Source organism: Octopus bimaculoides, chromosome 24 (assembly GCF_046866305.1).
Source record: "Octopus bimaculoides isolate indiv1 chromosome 24, ASM4686630v1, whole genome shotgun sequence".
NCBI classification, from domain to species: domain Eukaryota; kingdom Metazoa; phylum Mollusca; class Cephalopoda; order Octopoda; family Octopodidae; genus Octopus; species Octopus bimaculoides.
Window position 1 is genome coordinate 31,801,495 of NC_142951.1, and position 21,721 is coordinate 31,823,215.

General features: G+C 40.1%; 2 protein-coding genes across 4 annotated transcripts in view; one reads left to right on the forward strand and one right to left on the reverse strand.

The window, feature by feature from the left end:
- The window catches only part of LOC106880787 (glutathione hydrolase 1 proenzyme), an 88,028-nt gene extending 83,739 nt beyond the window's left edge, over positions 1-4,289 (reverse strand). Inside the window, exon 1 of one of the 2 annotated variants that reach the window (XM_089341050.1) lies at positions 4,122-4,289. In XM_089341050.1, the coding sequence (XP_089197176.1) occupies positions 4,122-4,127 (6 nt within the window). In that variant the 5' untranslated portion in view covers positions 4,128-4,289. Of the gene's footprint in view, positions 1-1,076; positions 3,575-4,121 lie in introns of those variants that run through there. The other variant, XM_089341049.1, reaches the window with a different exon arrangement.
- LOC106880766 (isoleucine--tRNA ligase, mitochondrial) overlaps positions 1-21,721 on the forward strand; it is a 110,368-nt gene that overhangs the window by 85,073 nt on the left and 3,574 nt on the right. The window contains exons 1-20 of one of the 2 annotated variants that reach the window (XM_014930864.3): positions 4,325-4,594; positions 6,339-6,461; positions 7,316-7,475; positions 8,305-8,453; positions 9,427-9,476; positions 10,514-10,626; positions 12,143-12,239; positions 12,857-12,966; positions 13,956-14,122; positions 14,534-14,624; positions 15,445-15,590; positions 16,365-16,525; positions 17,305-17,407; positions 17,526-17,619; positions 18,738-18,846; positions 19,338-19,440; positions 19,699-19,821; positions 20,225-20,356; positions 20,588-20,694; positions 21,340-21,494. In XM_014930864.3, the coding sequence (XP_014786350.1) occupies positions 4,355-4,594; positions 6,339-6,461; positions 7,316-7,475; positions 8,305-8,453; positions 9,427-9,476; positions 10,514-10,626; positions 12,143-12,239; positions 12,857-12,966; positions 13,956-14,122; positions 14,534-14,624; positions 15,445-15,590; positions 16,365-16,525; positions 17,305-17,407; positions 17,526-17,619; positions 18,738-18,846; positions 19,338-19,440; positions 19,699-19,821; positions 20,225-20,356; positions 20,588-20,694; positions 21,340-21,494 (2,533 nt within the window). In that variant the 5' untranslated portion in view covers positions 4,325-4,354. Of the gene's footprint in view, positions 1-4,324; positions 4,595-6,338; positions 6,462-7,315; positions 7,476-8,304; positions 8,454-9,426; positions 9,477-10,513; positions 10,627-12,142; positions 12,240-12,856; positions 12,967-13,955; positions 14,123-14,533; positions 14,625-15,444; positions 15,591-16,364; positions 16,526-17,304; positions 17,408-17,525; positions 17,620-18,737; positions 18,847-19,337; positions 19,441-19,698; positions 19,822-20,224; positions 20,357-20,587; positions 20,695-21,339; positions 21,495-21,721 lie in introns of those variants that run through there. The other variant, XM_089341047.1, reaches the window with a different exon arrangement.

The window sequence follows — 21,721 nt, forward strand, 5'->3', positions numbered from 1 at the left end:
TCTATCGCTTCCCAGTGAGTCGACGGAGATTATACATACACGAGCGCATGTGTTAGTGAGATTTGATTCGATCAACCCAGTGGAAGTTGACAACTTTCGTCTGTCTGTCGCCTACGCTTCGAACCATGCTGATGTGCAGCGGGAGTGGAGCTGAGGAAATGAATAGCCATAGACAGAAGGTCGGAAACGTCTTTGATAACGAGGAATCTCAGAGATTCGGCAATCAATCATAAAAGATGGACCAATCACCAAATCAACATATATAAATTTTGATCACGAATCAGTACATTGTGTGTGTATGCATGCATGTATGTAGTATATATATATATATATATATATAAGCAATGTTAATTCTCTAAATGAAGTATTAACAGTAACTGCACGATAAAGTGTAGTATATTGCCACTTAAGTGTGGCTGACACCTAGGTCAGTAACATCCACCCCTAGGGGTCAGCCACACTTAAGTGGCAATATACTACACTATATATATATATATATATATATATATATATATATATATATTTCGTATGTGTATTTCGTGTGCAAGATTCTTGATGTGGATACGTGTGTTGGAGAGACAAGTTACTGAAGAGATTGCAAGAGTGCAATGAAATAATTTAACAAAAAACTATATAAATTAATAAAGGACTGAACCAGTGCGTGTGTTTATTACCGGCATAATGCCTCTCCCAAGGTTTAATCGTATATATATATATATATATATATATATTATATATATATATATATATAGATTTGCATGTATGTATTACATATTCGCTTCAAGTTAGTTGAGAAATTTCTCTCAACTTGTCTAAACGTACAGATGCGCACACAAATAGTTACATAGATTATACAGATTTGATTAAAACATCGATCGACTGGTCGATAGACATACAAAGAGACAAACAGACCACCTTGTTTCGCATTTATATGCTTATTCTGGTGTATGTATGTAGATAGATAGATAGAGAGAGATTCATAGAAAGACTGAAAGAGCGATAAATAGATAGTCTGGGAGATAGACAAACAAACAAAGAAATCGATTAACACTTTCTATCCTAAATGAAGAACTTACCTCCGAATCTGTGTCCATGGCTTTAAATAATCACTTCACAAATATCAAATATATTTGTATATTTTCTTCACACTAACTAACACACTCAACTAAAAACTGTGTTCGTCCGCTCGGACGGACGGACGTAAGCAAGCAGTTGCTGTGTTGTTCTTTTTGTAATTCTGGTAGTTTGCTATCGTATTCGACAGGGTGTTAGTATAAGTGCATCTAGCGGTCTGAACCTATATATATATATATCGCTGCTGTTGTTCTTATAAGTCAATGTAGTGCTGATTATGGCCGCTTTTATTCAAGTCATTATTCATTCAGTGTTACTCGATGTCGTGTGTTGCTATCTATTGTTTTTTTTTGTTTGTTTGTTTCTTTTTTTTCTTCTTTTTTGTCTTTTACTTGTTTCACTCTGCGACCCTGCTGGGGCAATCACCTTCTTGAAGAAATTTTAGTCAGACGAACCGATGACTCCAGTACTTATTGTTTTTCGTTTTTAAGTCTGGTACTTATTCTGTCGGTATCGTTTGCCGAACTGCTAGTTGCGGGGACGTAAACACACCATCGCCGGCTGTCAAGCAGTGATGACACACACACACAAAGGGCTTCTTTCAGCTTCTATCTATCTATCTATCTATCCATCCATCCATCCATCTGTCTGTCTGTCTGTCTGTCTGTCTGTCTGCCTGCCTGCCTGCCTGCCTGCCTGCGTAACTCAACCTTCACTTTCACCATCGCCACTTTCACCAACACTACGACCATCACCACCAAAACCAAAACCAAAACAATCACCACCATTCCCACCTCACCAGCTTCTTAATGACCACTACCACCACTACCACCAACAACAACAACAATATTAACAAGATTAGCAGCTCAAAATGAAATAAGACAATGGCATGAGATAATATGGGAGTATCTGAGTGTATCTTAAAAGTTGAATGAAATGCTTTTGATCTCAGGTCAATGAGGATTGACTTGAAGCTAATCAGCTACAACAATACAATTAAGAAGAACACTACCACTACTACCACCACCACCACCACCAACAACAACAACAACAACAATAAGAACACTATCTCCCAGCATCCCTAAATCACCCAACACTACCTCTACTACTACAATTATTATTATTCAGGTCACTGCCTGGAATCGAACTTGGAATCTTGGGGTTAGTAGCCCGTGCATTTTAATCACTATGCCATATGCCCACCCCCAACAAGTGGTCATGGGAAAGAGAAAGTAGAGCATGCAGTTATTGTGGATCAGGTGAGAGGTACAAGGAACAAAGTGCCCATGAACCTGGTAATATACTGTAATTCCTGTACAGTATATTACCAGGTAATCATACTCTAGTTTCTCACCCCCACCCCACAAACACACTCACATACACCTTGTTGTATTGACATACAACATCTGTAGCTACAGTCATTGTAGTCACGTTGATACTGTTATTGTCATCTCCAGTTGATCCTTCAAAAGTTGGTGGGTTAATAGTGGTGCTAGTGTTGATTGTACTGATTTTGGTTATGCTGGGGGGTATTGTTGGTAGAGGTGGTGATGGTCATATTGTTCTTGTTAATTGTATTGCTGTTTTTGTTTAGCCTCAAGTCAATTCTCAATGACCTGAGATCAGAGTCATTTCATTTAACTTTTAAGATACACTTGGACACTCCTATTTTATCTCCTGATTGGCTTTTATTTAAGAAACCACATTTTGCGATGAGAGCAAGATGGAATTGTTGCAAAAAGCCTTTGTCAGAAAGAAAGAAAAGAAAAAAAGAAGCCAACTCTAAATGAAAGTGAAAATGGAGATATAGAAAACCCATTATATCGAACTCTGCTCCCACCACAACCACCACCACCATACCAACATAACCAACACTCACAAGGACGAGTACAAAACAAAGAAACAAAGAAACTGCAGGAACAACAACAGAAATAATTAAACAAGCTGAAAAACACATAAGCCCAACCCATCTCCATTACTGAATTCTGCTCTAACCACCACCCTCATGACAACAAAACCAAGTACTCACATATATGACCACAACTACATAAGAAAGCATAAAAAAACAACAACTGCAGGAACAATTAAACAAGTTGACAAACACACAGCCCCCCCCCCCCCCCTGATTCCTTCCCATCAAGTTCACTGTCCATTGAAAGAACAACAGCGATTTGATGGAGGAAGTCATCAAAATTAAAATTTCTACAAAGAGACGTCTTTCACTGAACTGCAGTCAAAAACTCCTCGAGACACACAACGAATACAAATTCACACAAAATAAAGCGAACATGTCCACTGACGTTGGGTCATTTTCGAAAAGACCTAACAAAAACGTTTTAGATCCTTTTGTGAATGCCACTTCAATTTAAGAGAATCTCAGTTCACATGCACTTCTAAAGAACCTCTTTACTTGTTCTTTTCTAGTCATACAGTTGTATGTCATACAAATGTATGTTGACAAAGATCGGCCCGGAAGCACTGTCATTTGCTCAGCAGCCTAATCTTATGAGAAGAGTGTTCGATTGAGCAAAAAGAAAAATTATCAGTGCTACTGAGAGTTATCTCCCCTGTCTTGTAATTGTGTTTCCGACAAGAAAGCAATAATTTAGTTATCGGCGTCGATTTAAAAGCTGACTGTAAGAGAATGTGTGAAATAGCTTTTCGACTTTTTACTTTCTCAGGTCCACTGTCTCACTGGAGTAGAGTTTTGCTCCCCACTCCTCATTTTGTCGATAAAATATGGAAATTAACGTCGACGATTGCTGTTATTGTACCATTATGTTGTTAAATGGTCGCATCAACGAAGACAGGTTTTCGTTGCATTCATGAATACAGAAGTAAAACAGGAAGGAAAAAAAAAACAATTTACATTAGGAAGTTATTTAATTGTAATTAAGAACCCTGGAATAAAAACAGATTAATATTTGTATTCATTTGCCTGTCGAAATAGGAAGAATTTTCTGGTAGCGATGAAGACTGAACGAAACCATGTCAATAAATACAATTACACGGCTAAAATAAATACATTGCGGTAGTTAGTTACTTACTTTCATCTTTCTAGTTCAAATGCGGCCGCGATCAGCTTCATCTTTCATCTCTCAATGAAATAAATACTAGTTCAAACATGAGGGAGTTAATTTAATCAGCTGCACCTTGCATCTCCAGAGAAAATAAAGGGGCTCCTTTTAATAAATAAAAAAATACGAAACTAGAATATCGTGTGTTTTGTTATGTAAAAGCTGCTAGCTCCGTTCGAAGATTGGTTGCCTGACATGAAAACATGTTGGTTACGATCTCTCGCACGCGGCTCCTGGGTTTTGCCGAGTCGCTGCACTCACGTTTCACCCCCAGCTTGCACTCTACCCGGGGGTACAGCAACAAGAGACAGGACAGCAATGAGAGCAATAACGAGGGTAGTGAGAAAAAGAAAACGAATTTATTACTCAGCCTTCCCAAAACCAAACTGACCTTAACGCTTCGCGACGGAGCCGCTGCTAAGAGAGAAAAGGTTATTCAAGAAGTAAGGAATCACATATCACTTACGTTTGTTGTAATAATGTTGATGATTTCTGGACTTAGGTACAAGGCCAAGGATATGGTAGTGGTGATTTCCCGTGTTCCCCCTCCCTTATAGCGACCTTATTATTTGATTAAATACTTTATTTCATCGACCTTAGAAGGGTTGAAATCATAATCGACATCGGCAGGATTTGAACTCTGAACGTAAAAGAACGTAGCATAACTTTACGTGAAGGGGTCTATCATGCTTCGATTGCTTTCAGCAACCAATTCACTTCGATCTTTATTATGATGACAACAATAATAATAATAATAATAATAATAATAATAATAATAATAATAATAATCCTTTCTACTATGGGTACAAGGCCTGAAATTTTAGCGGGTGGAGGGTTTGTTAATTAAATTGACCCTAGTTTTTTTTTTTTACTGGTATTTTATTTTATCGACCCCAGAAGGATGAAAAGCAAAGTTAACCCCGGCGTATTTGAACTCAGAACGTATTTTGTCAAATAATTGTGGTTTCTAAAATGCGTGGAATATTTGGAGGGCGGGAGCTCGTTGATTCACACCCGACTCCGGAAATGATGAAAGGCAGCGTTGACCTCGGTAGGAATTGAACTCAGAACGTAATGGGTTGCAACCGAATTTTGCCTAATTAAAGCTTACCGTCCATTAAATCAACCCTAGCTTATTGCTGTTATTGTTTTGTTTAGCCCCAGGTGAACTCCGATCCAGAATCCCTACGACCACAAACCTTCCACCCGTGACCTTCCCGTTGAAGCTCCCTCATTAGTTTGTGTCTGTTGAAGTTGTTTAGCTCCCAGGCCAGTTCTGATTGAGCAGAATTATAATCAAAGGCGTTCCGGCCGTGAGCATCCTGTGAAAGGTTCCTGTTTTCATTTTGGTACATCGTCGTCGTCGTCGTCATCATCATCATCATCATCATCATTTAACGTCCGTTTTCCTTGCTGGCATGGGTTGGACGGTTTGACAAGAGCTGGCAAGCTGGGGAGTTGCTCAGGCTCGTTTAGTTGCGACATAATCAATTGGTGTTATTGGGATGAAAAGAACTGTTGATTTTCGTGTGGCTTGAATTCAGCAGCTCTAAGCACTGCCAGGCATTTCTGTTTTCTTTGCTTCACCGTTTCTGTCAAGTTGCTGCCCTCATGTGAGCACAAGATCTGAAATTAGTCAAAAGTGGGTCACAATAACAATAATCACAATGACACCACCACTATAACAACCTGGTCTCTATCTGTGTCTTTTCTTTTTCCTTTGTACTTTTTGAGTCTGGAGGAAGAGTCACTCTCATGACAATCACCGACCCTCCCAGACTAGTGAGATTAATGCCCTGTCCCTTTTGAAGCTTTCTAATTCAACTCAACTCATCTCATTTCAATCAGGGCTTCATTAATCCTGAAGGAGGGATCCTTCACTGGACTTCTTTCACTACTGTTTGTTTCTGGCCAGCCATGGCCATGTAGGCTCCAGATAGTGGGTGAGGTCATCTTGCTGTCTTTGTCTTGGTTGGTCTCTTGGTCTTGTCCATTGTCTATTATTGATATATATATATATATATATATATATATATATATATATATATTATTAATATATATATACATATATATTATCATTATTGATATATATATATATATATATATATATATATTATTATTATTGATATATTATTGATATATATATATACATACATACAACATTGCTTTCTTCTTTATTTTTGCTAGAAAACTGGTTTTTCCAAACTTTATGAATGGCAAAGAAACCAGGAACAACGACCAGAGTTTGTTTTACATGATGGACCTCCATATGCCAATGGATTACTACATGTTGGGCATGCTGTCAACAAGGTAACTAAAGCAGTAAATATATTCTTTCTCTTTCATATCTATCTGTCTGTCTGTCTATCAATCTGCCTGTCTGTCTATCTATCTCTTTATCTATATCAGTGTAGGCACATATGTGGTTGACTGTGTGGTTAAGAAGCTTGCTTCCTAACCGTGTAGTCTTGGGTTCAGTTCCACTGTGTGGTACCATGGACAAGTGTCCTCTGCTATAGTCACGGGCCAACCAAAGCCCTTATAAGCAGACTTGGAAACTGAAAGAAGCTCATCATACATATGTAATGTATGTATATGTGAGTGCGTGTGCATGTATGTATATATCTTTGTCTTGACATCATTTGATGGTTTGCAATGAGTTTCACTATCATTCGGGTGGTGTTGTGTGTTTTCAGTCTTCCATGAAAAACATGTCTAGTCATGCAGAAATATTGCCTTGCTTGGAAGCAGGTGATGGTTGGTGACAAGAAGGGCATCTGACTGGAGAAAATCTACCTCCACAAATTCTATCTGACCCACACAAGCATGTATTCATATGTATGCATATGTATGTGTGTGTGTGTGTATGTGTGTGTGAGTATCTCTTTGCCTTGACATCACATGGTAGTTGTAAACAAGTTTCACTGTCATCCAAGTGGTGTCATTTGTTTCCAATCTTGTGTGGAAACACGTCTGGTTATGGAGAAATATTACCTGAGTTGGAAATGACTGAGGGTTGGTAACAGGAAGGGCATCCAGCTGTAGGAAATTTGCCTCGACAAATTCTGTCCAACCCATCCCAGCGTGGAAAAGTGAATGTTAAAAACGATGTTGGCTTTTGCCTGTGGTTTTCAAGATAGTTTCGGTTTTTATTTATTGAACAGATTTTAAAAGATATTGTGAACCGCCACAAACTGCTAGAAGGGTACAGAATTGGATATCGCCCAGGTTGGGACTGCCATGGATTGCCCATTGAACTGAAAGCCATCAAGCAGAAAGACAATGCAGTGAATGATCTTCGTCCATTGACCATCAGAGATCGAGGTAAGGTCTTTTGTTTTTTTTTTTTCCTTCTTCAGAGTGTGTTGTTGTTGTGTAACTCGCAATCACTCCACACACTCATATGCATCCACATAGTTATTTGTATGCACACATTCGCATACACATATACACGCCCGTTCACTTTCACACACACACACACATTCACTTATATACACATATAGATGCATGTAGTCATGTAGTCATTCACGCACACACACATTGTTGTATGTAGTCATTCACACACACACATACACACACACTTGCGCACATACACATAACTGTTATGTACAATCACACCACAGAACTCACACACACTTAAACTCAAAGGCATTCTGGCCAGGCCCATCCTTCCATTTAACGCATACCTAAGACTATTTTATCCAACAAAGCACAACAGCATATTTTGAGGTGGGGAATTGCTATTTCCAGCTAATTAAGCAACCACATAAAATTTCCCATGTTGTTTCATCACCATTTAATGTCTGTTTTCCATGCTGGAATGGGTTCGGCAGTTTGGCAGGGTCCAGCGAGTCAGAAGACTGCTCCAAGTTCTGCTGTCTGTTTTGGCATGGTTTCTACTGCTGGATGCCCTTCGTAATGCCAACCACTTTACAGAGGGTACTGGGTGCTTTTTTTTTTATGTGGCACCAGCAGCAGTGGTGTCCCCAAGTAATTTGCAAGACAAGACAAGATCCTCCTTTACTGAGTGGGGAGTAGTATTGGGGACAGTAGAGGAGAAACATGATTACCTTTGGGAGAGAAAGAGAGAGAGAGGTGAATATATTAGTGAAGTTGTCTCATGATGTATTATATTTCCTGGTTGTTCTTGCAGCTCGAAAGTTTGCAAAAGGAGCCATCAAGCAACAAAAGGCCACATTCAAAAGGTGGGGTATTTTAGGGGACTGGAACACACCTTATTTGACCATGGACCCAAAATATTCCAGCTGTCAGCTCAATGTTTTTTACAGTCTCTATAAGAAGGTAAGTGATCAATGAGCATTGTATCGTTTATCTTTTCCTTTTTTTTTTCATTCGTTGGGCAGTGGCCATGCTGGGGCACTACCTTGAAGGGTTTGATCCAACAAATCGATCCCAGTACTTTTTTATTTATTTTTTTAAAGCCTGGTACTTATTCTTTTGGTCTGTTTTGCCAAACTGCTAAGTTATGGGGACATAAACAAACCGACACTGGTTGTCAGGCAGTGGGGGACGTGGACAAACACAAAGACACACCACGTGGCAGTACGACCGCACCAGACGCTACTGCTCGGCAGACTGAGGGTTGTATCAAGTGGCTTCTAGCACCGAAAGCCTAAAATGCAATGGGCTTGTCCCACAGACGATGTTTCCGGTTACTTTTGGGTACCTCTTTGTATATAATACATATATAATGCAGAAACACTCTGCAGACTGTAATAGTCAATAAAATAAAAATAAAATTTTAAAATTCATTCTTTCTCTGTGTTGTGGTACCGAATCACTCATGGACTGGTGCTGGTCTCTGGCCCGGTGATTGGGGGAGGGGGCTCCTGCCTTTACCCTTTAACATTCAGATTACTCTGTCAAATGTCATGTTTATTTATCCACATTCCTTTTGAATTAATTCTGCCTTATCTCATAGTTTCAAGATTCCAACGAGGTGATTGTTTATTTTTAGAATGACATTGTAGGGTAGGTGCGAGAGGATGAATCTGGCCAGTTTGATCAAAAGTAGGTAGAATATACTAGTGCTGAATATGGCAGATTAAAATTCTAAGGGGATTAAGAAATGTCCATTCACAAAGAAAAATTTCAAAATGTCAACTATTTTAATTTTATTTATTTCATTTTTAAATTCTTTGCTTATTTTTTTCACCTCTGACTTTGCAAAAAAAAAAAAAATTAATAAAAAAAACCCCCTAAGAAAACTAAAACCTATTCATGTTTTTCTTTTTAATCCTAATTTTACTTGCAGGGTTTAATTTACCAAGATTTTATGCCAGTATACTGGTCTCCATCATCAAGGTAATCATCTTTTTTATTAACTATATTTCATTTTCTTTTACTGGTTCCAGCAAATTTGGCAGTGGCCATGCTAGAGCACCATAAGTACCACCACAACCACCCGTCACCCAGCTTTCAATGGTTCTTCACTGCCAAAGCTGTGTATAGACCAATGCTTTGCCATATGCGTGTAGCAAGAATATATTTCTCTGATTTTTTTTTTGTTTGTATTATTTGTAGATTAAAGTTAAACATCGATTGTTTATATCGGTGGTTCTCATTCTTTTACCTGTGGACCCCTTTGATCCCTTTTTTACTCAGGTGGACCCCATAGGCATTTGATGTTTAAAAAATCTTATTGAATTTTTAAAATTAAACATGCAAAGTGGTTGAGTTCTTTTCGAGTGTTGGTCCTCATGGAGGCAATGGCCAAGACCTTTGGCATTATGTCGTGCTTGAGAAGACGCCCCATCAAGCCGAGCAAAATCACAGTCATGGCAGACACTGGTGTCATGCAAATTGACACCCATGCTGATGGCACATAAACGCACTCTGGTGTCACGTAAATGGCACCTGTGCCGGTGGCATGTAAAAACACCCATAACACTCTCAGAGTGGTTAGTGTTAGGAAGGGCATCCAGCCATAGAAAACCATGCCAAATCGGACTGGAGTCTGGTGCAGCCTTCCAGTGTGCCAACCCAGTCAAACCATCCAACCCATGCCAGCCTGGACAACGGACGCTAAATGATGATGATGATGATGATGATGATAATGGTTAATTGGAATTGTATTAAAAAATTGTTAGCATAGTTTGATCTACAAGGGAGATTTTAGAAATTGAAAATAAACTAAAAAGTAACTTAAAGTAATCTCCCTTGTAGATCACACGCCAAAGCAGCACCTACAAATACACACACATATAAATACACAACCACCCCTCCACACACACACACACAGATAATAAATACATACATTCACATGAGTACGGAAACAAATGAGCCAAATCGTTAAATCGTTTGATCGCTGGAATCTCTCACCTTTCTGTTTAACTTTCCAGGACAGCACTTGCCGAGTCTGAGCTTATTTATAACACCAAACATGTCAGCCAGTCACTATGGCTGACATTTGATGCTCTAACGATTCCAGAGGGTTTAGTACAACTGAGTGAAGGTATGGAATTTCATTAATGTCTTCTTCTTCTTGCCATCGCTTCCACTAAAAATGTTGTCTACTTTGAAATTAAATTTTGATATATTATACATACATATATATGTGTGTGTGTGTGTGTGTGTGTATGTTTACATGTATATGTGTCATCATCATCATCATCATCGTTTAACGTCCGCTTTCCATGCTAGCATGGGTTGGACGATTTGACTGAGGACTGGTGAAACCGGATGGCAACACCAGGCTCCAGTCTGATTTGGCAGAGTTTCTACAGCTGGATGCCCTTCCTAACGCCAACCACTCAGAGAGTGTAGTGGGTGCTTTTACGTTCCCACTACACTCTCTGAGTGGTTGGCGTTAGGAAGGGCATCCAGCTGTAGAAACTCTGCCAAATCAGACTGGAGCCTGGTGTTGCCATCCGTGTGTGTGTATATATATATATGTATATGTAATCATCATCATCATCACCATCATATAACATCCTCCCTCCATGGCTTTCATCCTTTTAAGGTTGATAAAATATGTACCACTCCAGTACTGAGGTCAGTGCAATTGACTGGCTTTCTCCCTGCAAATTTCAGACCTTGTGTCTGTAGTAGAGGGAAAAACTGTTATTATTATTATTGTTATTGAGTGAGAGAACAACACCTGCCATCAAAGTGACACTGGGGTACAAATATACAAAGCCCAATATACCCATCATGACTACCCGTCTGATGAGGGTACGCCAGGCACATGCATCAAAACCATATGTGTGTGACATGGTGATCTCATATCAGGATAAACAGTGCATGACCTTGCAGGTGGGGCCCAGTTAGAATTTTCATCAGGTCGAGTAGCTCATCCCACTCAAACGGTCCCTGAATAAAGTTTGTTTAAGGATGTTGAACAAAACATCCATATTTCCAGAGGTGAATTATTCAAACCTCAAAGAATTCCTCTCAATACATGGCTATGATTCTCCTCCACTACTTCTACTCGTGATCAGAGATGCACATGTCATCAGCCACTGAGGGACATGCTCAACTGGTTAAGGTCAAACAACTGACAAGCAAATCTGTGGTATTGAGCAGAATATTTGCTGTAGACCATCTTTTATACCAAGATAAAACAATGTACATGATAACACTTCCAATCAGTTAAGATCAGAAGCCATGAGAGCCACTGCCTGGCACTGCACCAAGGCATTTTATTATTATTATAAATTATTGATAAATATACATATCATTATTAAAGCGGTTCAATTAGGGTGGTGACCTGGTAGAATCGTTAGCACACCAGGCAAAATGCTTAGTGGTATTTCGTCCATCTTTACATTCTGAGTTCAAATTCTGCTGAGGTCGACTTTGCCTTTCATCCTTTCAGGGTCGATTAAATCAGTACCAGTTACGCACTGGGGTCAAAGTAATCGACTTAATCCCTTCCCCTAAATTTGAGTCCTTGTGCTTCCAGTAGAAAGGATTATTAAACAGGTTCAACAGCGATAGCTTTTCATGTTTATATATTTCTGTTTTTTAAGGCAAAATACTGAAAAAACCTGTTAAATTATTTGTTTGGACCACCACACCATGGACGATTCCAGCCAACCAAGCAATTTGTTTTGGCGCTGACATTAAGTAAGTTATCACCAGAGTTTTTTTCACATCGTCAACTGCAGTTCAAACTGGAATTTTAGTCACATACTAATTTGAGCACTCAGATCACATGTCTATTAGTTTGAGTCACCCTGTAGAAAAGAAACAAACTCCTCATATCTTATATTTATATCATCATCATCGTTGTTTAATGTCCGCTTTCCATGCTGGCATGGGTTGGACGGTTTGACTGAGGACTGGTGAACCAGAAGGCTGCACCAGGCTCCGGTCTGATCTGGCAAAGTTTCTACAGCTGGATGCCCTTCCTAACACCAACCACTCTGAGAGTGTAGTGTGTGCTTTTACGTGCCACTGGCACAAGGGCCAGTCAGGCGGTACTGGCAACAACCACACTCGAATGGTGTTTTTTACATGCTACCTGCACAGCTGCCAGTAAGGTGACGCTGGCAATGATCACACATACTTTCACCTTATACACACTACTCCTACACCCACACACATACATAGGGTTGGATTAGCCAGAGCTAGCTACTAGTGTAAGAGAATGGGTGCATATTTGAATTAATCATCAATGCTGCTGCTGCTACTGCTACTACTACTTCTACTACTAAGCTGTAACTGTCTTTCGTGTTTGTCAGGTACTGCTGTGTGGAAACTGCAGACACCATGTACATATGTTGCGAGGAATTTGTCCCAACTCTTAAAGACATACTGGCGTCGCCCACTGAGGTAACACTGACATTTGAAGGTGAGTTTCTCTCTCTCTCAGTCTCTTGCAAGTCGTCTTGTTGCATACACCAACACACACACACACAGGCATACATACACGACACATTCACACACACACACACATACACTGATGCATACACACTGACACACACAAGCACTCGCACATGCACACTCATGCATATACATGCACTGACACAAACGTTGACATTCACTAAGGAGACAACAAAACATCCAGATAGACGATACAAGGAAACAAGGTTGGATCATTCGGAGTTTTCTTTCCTCAGTCGAGTTCCAGATTATCTTTGCAATTTCCACTGGTTATACTCTAGATTGCTCCAATCTGGCCAGCCCCAAGGAAAAACTAAGCTAAGAGCATTGGTTTCTTCCAAGGAATCTAATGCTCTTAGCTTAGTTTTTCCTTGGGGCTGGCCAGATTGGAGCAATCTCGAGTATAACCAGCCGAAATTGCAAAGATAATCTGGAACTTGACTGAGGAAAGAAAACTCCGAATGACCCAACCTTGTTTTCTTTGAATCGTCTATCTGGATGTTTTGTTGTCCCTTTCTTGAATGACCTAACTGTCTGGATGTTTTGCGTTCTTGTCCCATTTTATATATATATATATATATAGCGGCGTACGTACAGTTTGGTCTCTTATATGTAAGTATATATATGTGAGTTTGAGCAGCAAACGACCATGTTATGTGTTCCAAGCACTTCTCTGCTTACTAAGTAAAAAATGCACATGGTCAGATGCTGCTGTATACGAACTTCAAAAAGCTAGTTAGATGACTCTTCAGTTTCAAATAAATTCCATCAACTGAGATAAAAACCACCCAAAAGAGAAGTGTTTCTTCATATTATGAACCCTTGGGAAGCTGAAAGGCAATGTTGTATGTGACAGGGTGACTGTATTTGACTACTACTACTCCTACTCCTACCATGACCACCACCACCACCACTACTGTTGTTGTAATTAATGCTGTTTTTGTTGTTCAAAACCAGGTTCGAAGCTGTTGTCGATGACATACTGCCACCCACTCAACAACGAAGAACTGCCAGTATACTCAGCCAGTCATGTGACATCAACAAAGGGAACCGGCCTCGTCCATACAGCCCCAGCCCATGGACATGAGGACTTCCATCTTGCTATTGACCATGGACTATCTGTTGTAAGTACTGATGGGAAATTTATCAACTGACCGACCACATATGGTCACTGTCTTGCAAACATAACACACAATTGCACATGGTCACACATGGTCACCCTGTCACACACAGTCACACTTCATCATTCTATCACACAGTCACACACGGTCACTCTGTCACACAGGCAAACCTGCTCACCCTGTCACACAAGCCATGCATGGTCACCCTGTTACACACAGTTGCACTTCATTCTGTCACACAGTCATACATGGTCAGCTTGTCACACAATCACATATGGTCACCTTGTCACATTATTGTCGTTCATTGTACTGTAAATAAGCATTGTTCATTGTAGTGTAAATTAACGCTGTTCATCATACATCCAACACCTGGTTGCTGATACTCTATTTCCATCTTTAAATTCTTCTTTTCAGAAATCATTAATCAGGGAAGATGGCAGCTATTCACCAGAAGCAGGCCCTCAACTTGCTAACAAGGTCGTAGGGAAAGATGCCAATGAAACTGGTGTGTATACTATTGTATTTTCCACACTCTTTACATGTCAGTTTTGGGTAAAAGAAAATACAGGAGGATCAGTTAATTATGATTTTATTCAATGTATTCCCCTCTCAAAAGGGAATACATGGTGATCTTATATCAAGATAAATAGTGCATGACCTTGCAGGTGGAGGCACAGTTTGAATTTTCTTCGGGTCAAGTAGCCCATCCCACTCAAAAGGTCTCTGAATAAGGGTTGCTTAAGGATGATGAACGAAGCACCCATGTTTTCAGAGGGGAATTATTCAAACCCCAAAGAATTCCTATGATGCTATGATGCTCCCTCACTACTTCTGCTCATGATCAGAGATGCACATATCATCAGCTACTAAGGGAGATGCTCGTCTGGTTATGGTCAAGCAACTGACAAGCAAATCTGTGGTATTGAGCAGAGTATTTGCTGTAGCCCATCTTTTTATACCAAGACAAAACATGTACATGATAACACTTCCAATCAGTTGACATCAGAAGCCATGAGAGCCAGTGCCTGGCTCTGTATCAAGGCATTTATAATTATTATCACTAATTCTAAATGCTAATTAGCAACAGCAGCAGCAGCATGCCTGACAAAATGCTTCATGGCATTTCTTCAGGCTCTCTTTGTTCAAATTCTGCTGAAGTCAGCATTGCCTTTCATCCTTTCGTGGTTGGGGAAAACAAGTACCAGTCAAGTACTGGGGTCGATGTGAGCGACTAGCCCCCCCCCCCTCCCCATGAAATTTCATGTGTTGATTCTAGAAATAATAATTATTGTTGTTATTGTTGTTGTTGTTCTACTTTGTGTCAGTTTTGGAATTACTGGGAGATCATGTGATTAAAGTGGAGGACTTCGCTCACAGTTACCCTTACGATTGGCGCACCAACCAGCCTGTGATCATACGAGCTAGTCTTCAATGGTTTGTGGACACCAGCTCTGTGAAGGAGACTGCAATTGTAAGTAGAACTTGATGCATTTAAGGGACAAAGGTGGACTTGTGGGAAGATGATAAGCTTGTGGGAGGTTGGACAGACTTGTGGGAGGTTGAGTGGTCTTGTGGGAAAGTGGATTGTGGGAAGATGATAAGCTTGTGGGAGGTTGGACAGACTTGTGGGAGGTTGAGTGGGCTTGTGGGAAAGTGGATTGTGGGAGGAGGCTGTGGACTTGTGGACTTGTGGAAAGGTGGTGGGCTTCCTGTCAATGTAATTAATATATTTCAATATAAAACCTTGTTAAATTACTTCTTGTGGTTCTTATCTGACTTTTATCTCCTCACTTTGCTTTTTTCTTTCTGTTTCTCTCACTTATGCAATTTCTCTCTCTCTTTCTCTCTCTCTCTCATTTTCTCTCTGTCACACCTATATCCACTCTATCACACATGCAATAATTCTCTCTTTCTCACACATATTTCTGTCTTATTCTCTCTCTCTCTCTCATCTACACTATTCCTCTCTCACTTATCCTCTCCCTCCTATCAACTGTCATTTCTCTTACTCACTCCCTCACATTCTCTTATAATAAACTTCTATTCTCTCATTCCTTCCTGTTCCTTCACCCCTCACATCAATTCTCATTTCTGTCACACCCATCCTCGTCTCTCAATCATTCCTTTCTCTCTCTCTCTCTCACACACACACACTCCCATACTCATCTTTTCTCTCTCCCCCCTCACATACACTTGTCACTTACTCACACACTATCCACTTCTCTTTCTCTCTCTCTCTTCACAGAAATGTCTCGATTCTGTCAACATCTACCCCAAGTCATCACAGAACAGTATGCTGTCCCAGCTAGAATCCAGGACTTACTGGTGCATCTCTCGTCAGAGGTCTTGGGGGCTGCCCATTCCTGTCTTTTATTGTCGTTCTACTGGAAAACCCTTCATTACAGTGTAATTATTTGACTCCAACTTTATTTCTATCATCAGCATCATTATTTGTGTGTGTGTGTGTGTGTGTGTATATATGTATGTGTGTGTATCATCATCGTCATCATCATCATCAGCTTCCAGTAACCGGGACCTTGTCTATGGAGGTGACCTGAAAATCTCGCGTTCGTAACACGTAACGGCTTCTCACACATACCTGTTCAGTGGTAGCACGACATCTTAACAGCAAGAATAACTTGCATCACCAGCAAAATCTAGGTCTGTAATTTTAGTTTCAGCCTTGAGTGCACAGCAATTCAATAGAGCCGCCACTCAACCAAATGTCCACTCCACATAGGAATTGAACAGAGTGCGATATACCGTGCTTGAGAAGCCCTGTCAAGCCAAGTGATATCATAGTCATGGCCAATGCTGGAAGGCTTGTCAGATCACAAAGGATATGATCTCTCTCCTGTATGAATGCGTTTGTGTTTTGTTAAGTCATTACTGAAGCTATAGTGCATAGGTTCTCAAAGTGGGTGCTACTGCCCCCCCCCCCCTGGTGGGCATTGAGAGGGTTCAGGTGGTGGTCCCAAAAGTTTGAGAACTTCTGCTACAGTGGAAGACACTTGCCCAAGGTGCCATGTAGTGGGACTGAACTCAGTACCATACGGTACAGAAGCAAACTTCTTACCACACAGCCACACCTGGGCACGTATCTGAATGGAAGTGAGAGAGTTTGTATTTGTAATGTTTAATGTATGTCCTATAATAATTGCTGTTGTTGTTGTTATCTCTTACAGAGACAGTGTGAACCACATCTCTAAGTTATTCCTTGAACATGGCACTGACGTTTGGTGGAAGATGTCTACAGAGGAACTGTTACCTGAGTCTGTTCTACAGAAGGTAGTGTTATAGTTGTATTGGTCTGTTGTGGTATATTGTATGTGTTTTTCTCTCTTTTTTGTTTTCTATCTGTTGTCTCTGAAGTCTTTATCGTCATTTATTTCCTCTTGTCTTCCAGAGTGGTATAAAGAATTCTTCTGGTTTTGTGAAAGGGGAAGATATTTTGGACATATGGTTCGATAGTGGTGTCTCTTGGGCCTGCATCTTACAAGGTAACATTTGTTGTAATTGTTGTTGCTGGTGGTGGTGGTGGTGGTGGTGGTGGTGGCAGTGATGGTTGGCTTCCAGGGTCTGACATCAGCGGGCAGATCCAAGATCAAAGTTATATCATCCATGACCATCCTGTCTTTTAGTTTCTGAAGAAGCCAGCATTGTCCAATGTCTTTTATTCAACTTTCGGATGTGATTTGAGAGAGGGGTTTTGGTTGCTATTTCTGGAGGCCAAGTGACCACAGATTTGCATCCTGATTAGATAGTAGCAGTCCTTGCCATTGATGGTGGAAATATCAACAAGCATTGCTCCTCCTCGTCCTCCTCCTCCTCGTCCTCCTCCTCCTCGTCCTCCTCCTCCTGGTGGGTGAAGTAAACTTACCTATATGGGGAATACCTTTAAGAAATCTGTATAGGATTGTCAACCTTTGAATTAGAATGTGTAAGTCAACCAAATGCACAACCCTTTTATATCAAAGGACCCTAAGACACTTATTCAGCAGAAACATGAATTGAAATGTAAGAAGATGTCAATAAATCAAGTACCAGTTGAGTGCTGAGGTCAATGTGATCGACTGTCCCCCTCTCCACAAAATCCAGGCCTTGTGCCTATAGTAGAAAGAATTGTAAGCTTGTTGGACAAAATGTTTTGTGAAATTTCTTGACTCTTTATGTTCCTAGTTCCAAGACCCCAAGGTCAACTTTCAAAGCAGCGACCTGGCAGAATCGTTAGCATGTTGGACAGAATGCTAAGTGACATTTTGTCCTTCTTTACAAAGTTCAAATTCTACCAAGGTTGCCTTTCATCCTTTTGGGATCAATGAAATATTTATCAGTTGACCACAGCGATCAATATAACTGATTAGCCCCACTATCACCCTGCAAAAGTTTCAGGCATTGTGCCTATAGTAGAAAGGGTATTTAGCTAAATCCCATAATCTTCTTTCTGTACAAGTTCTCTGTGAGTTGACTTGGCCCTTCATTGCCCTTTCAGAGTCATTTAGATAAGTACCTGCTTTATATTAATGTTTGTTCATTCGACTTCTAGTTTATAACCTGTGACCTTGTCTTCCATGTTTAACTTCCACATTTGTTTTACATTTGGCCTCTCTATCTACAGATTCTAATGAAGAAGCTGATGTCTATTTGGAGGGACTTGACCAGTTTGGGGGCTGGTTTTTGTCCTCTCTTCTCACCAGTGTGGCCCTCAATGAAAAACCTCCTTTCAAGTGAGTTATCCCGTATTTGAAATTATTTTTTTTTATTATTATCTTGATTGTGTGTGTGTATATATATATATATATATATATATATATATATATATATGTATACACACACACACACAAACACACACGTGTGCATATGCACACAATTTTCAGCTACGAAATTCGTTGACAAGGCATTGATTAGCTGTAGAGTATAGTAGAAGACACTTGCCCAAGGTGCTGTGCATTGTGATTGAACCTGAAACTACATAATTGCAAAACAAGCTTTAAACCACACAGCCATGACTGCACTTGAACAAATATTCTTTCAACACATTTTATAGAACATTAGCTATGGGCACTTTTATGTAGCTCTTCCATTGTATGTGCATTCACTTACAGGCCCCTGTTAAACGTCAGGTGTATATAGCTGCAGGTGTAGGTGTATATAGCGGTACACAATCAACTGCATCACTGCACTACCATCTGTGCTGTTATTGTTGTTGTCTTTACAGGTCTCTTGTGGTTCATGGGTTCACAGTTGATGCGGAGGGCAAGAAAATGTCCAAATCTGTCGGAAATGTCATAGATCCAATGGATATTGTGGATGGATCCAAGGTATGTACATTTGGCTTACATGTGATGTTATACGTCCTCACTAATCCTTATTTCATCAGACCCTACTTCTTATAAACATTTGTCCATCCTGTGCTGCTGTGGTTGCCAGCCTCCTACTTCTATCCAACAACAATTTACTCTTCTCCTCCCCTTCCTCCACCTCCTCATCTCCTCCTCCTCCGCTTCCGCCTCCTCCTCCTCCAATAGATAGCCTCTCATCACTGACTTTGTATTTTTTGTGGGTTTCTTTCATTTCAGGCCAGTGGTATTCCATCCTATGGAGCTGATGTCCTGCGATGGTGGGTGGCCAGTTCGGGACTACAGAGTAACATTCCCATCGGAAGTTCAATCCTCAGCAGGTGTAACGAGGAAGTATTTCGGGTGAGTGAGAATGAAAATTTCCCATAATAATAATAATAATAATAATAATAATAATAGCACTTTCTACTTTAGGCACAAGGCCTGAAATATTTTGTAGAGGGGTGCTGTCACTTACATCGACCTCAGTACTCCACTGGTACTTATTTTATTGGCCCTCAGAGGATGGCAGGTAAAGTTGACTTTGGCGAAATTTGAACTCAGAATGTAGATGGACAAAATGCCACTAAGCATTTTGCCTGGTATTCTAATGATCCTGTCAGCTTCTCACTTGTCATATATGTATATATATGTGTGTGATATGTGTGTATGTAAGGAGTACATTTGTTGGTGTGCCTGTGTCTGTTACATACATGTAACATGAAGATGTAACATAATGTTGCTTGTTTTTTGTTTGTTGTTGCAGTTACGTAAGACTTGCCGGTTCCTGTTGGGTAATCTGTGGGATTTCACACCTGAGAAACACAGCGTCTCCTACAACCAGCTGCTTGCACAGGACAGCTATATGTTGCACCTGCTGCATGACTTTGCACTCAAGGTAAGGATACATGTGTGTGTGTGTGCGTGTGTCTAGTTGTAAGAGGAAGAGTGTACACACACACACTTCCTCATACAACTAGACTCTTCTCCACTACACATACATATATACATACACCCACACATACATGTACACATACATACACACCGATGACTGGCGCCCATGCCAGTGGAGCGCTAACAGCTCCATCCGATGATGATGATGACGATGAGATGTATGTGTCTATTGCAGGTGATCCAACTTTATGCTGACCATCGTTACAATAAGGTCACTTCTATTGTTGACCGCTTCATCAGTGCCGATGTATCCAGTTTCTACAGCTCCGTTATCAAAGACAGGTATAAAATCCTCTCTGTCTCTCTCCCTCCCTCTCTCTCTCTCTCTCTCTCTCTCTCTCCCCCTCTCTCTCTCTCTCTCTCTCTCTCTCTCTCTCTCTTTCTGTTATATATATATATATATATATATATATATATATATATATATACATACACACAATATATATAATATATATATATATATATATATATATATAAATAGTAATAATAAAGGAGTTACGACGCAAAAACGTATAAATTCAAAAGAACATATTTATCTTCTTCAATATATATTTCAGTATAAAGAATTCATTAAGATGCTTAAATCAACATTTTTGTTGGTAGTTAATTTATAATATATTGTTATATATATATATATATATATATATATATATGTATATATATATAGTGCAGGTGACACGTAAAAGCACCTACTACACTCTTTGAGTGGTTGGCGTTAGGAAGGGCATCCAGCTGTAGAAACTCTGCCAAATTTAGATTGGAGCCTGGTGTTGCCATCCAGTTTCACCAGTCCTCAGTCAAATCGTCCAACCCATGCTAGCATGGAAAGCGGACGTTTAAACGATGATGATGATGATGATATAGTGTATATATATGTATATATATATAGTGTATATATATGTATACTGTATAAGCCTATCCTTGCAGGTGCTACTGTGACAGTAGAGACAGCCGAGAGAGAAGGTCCTGCCAGACAGTCCAGTACCATGTATTAGATGTTCTGATTAGGCTTTTGGCACCAATTCTGCCACACTTTGCTGAGGAAGTCTTCCAATATTTACCAAAACTACAACACCAACAAGGTAACAAACATCAGTTTCCTTTCCTCCCATGTCAGTCTCTCCTTTCCCTGCATGCCTCTCTGTCTATATTGCTGTTTGCCTGTCTCCCAACCACTGTTACTCACCTACCTACCTACCTACCTACCAATCTGCCTTCCTTCCTACCCTACCTCTCTCTCTCTCTCTCACACACACACACACACATACACACACACACACATACACACACACACATACACACACACACA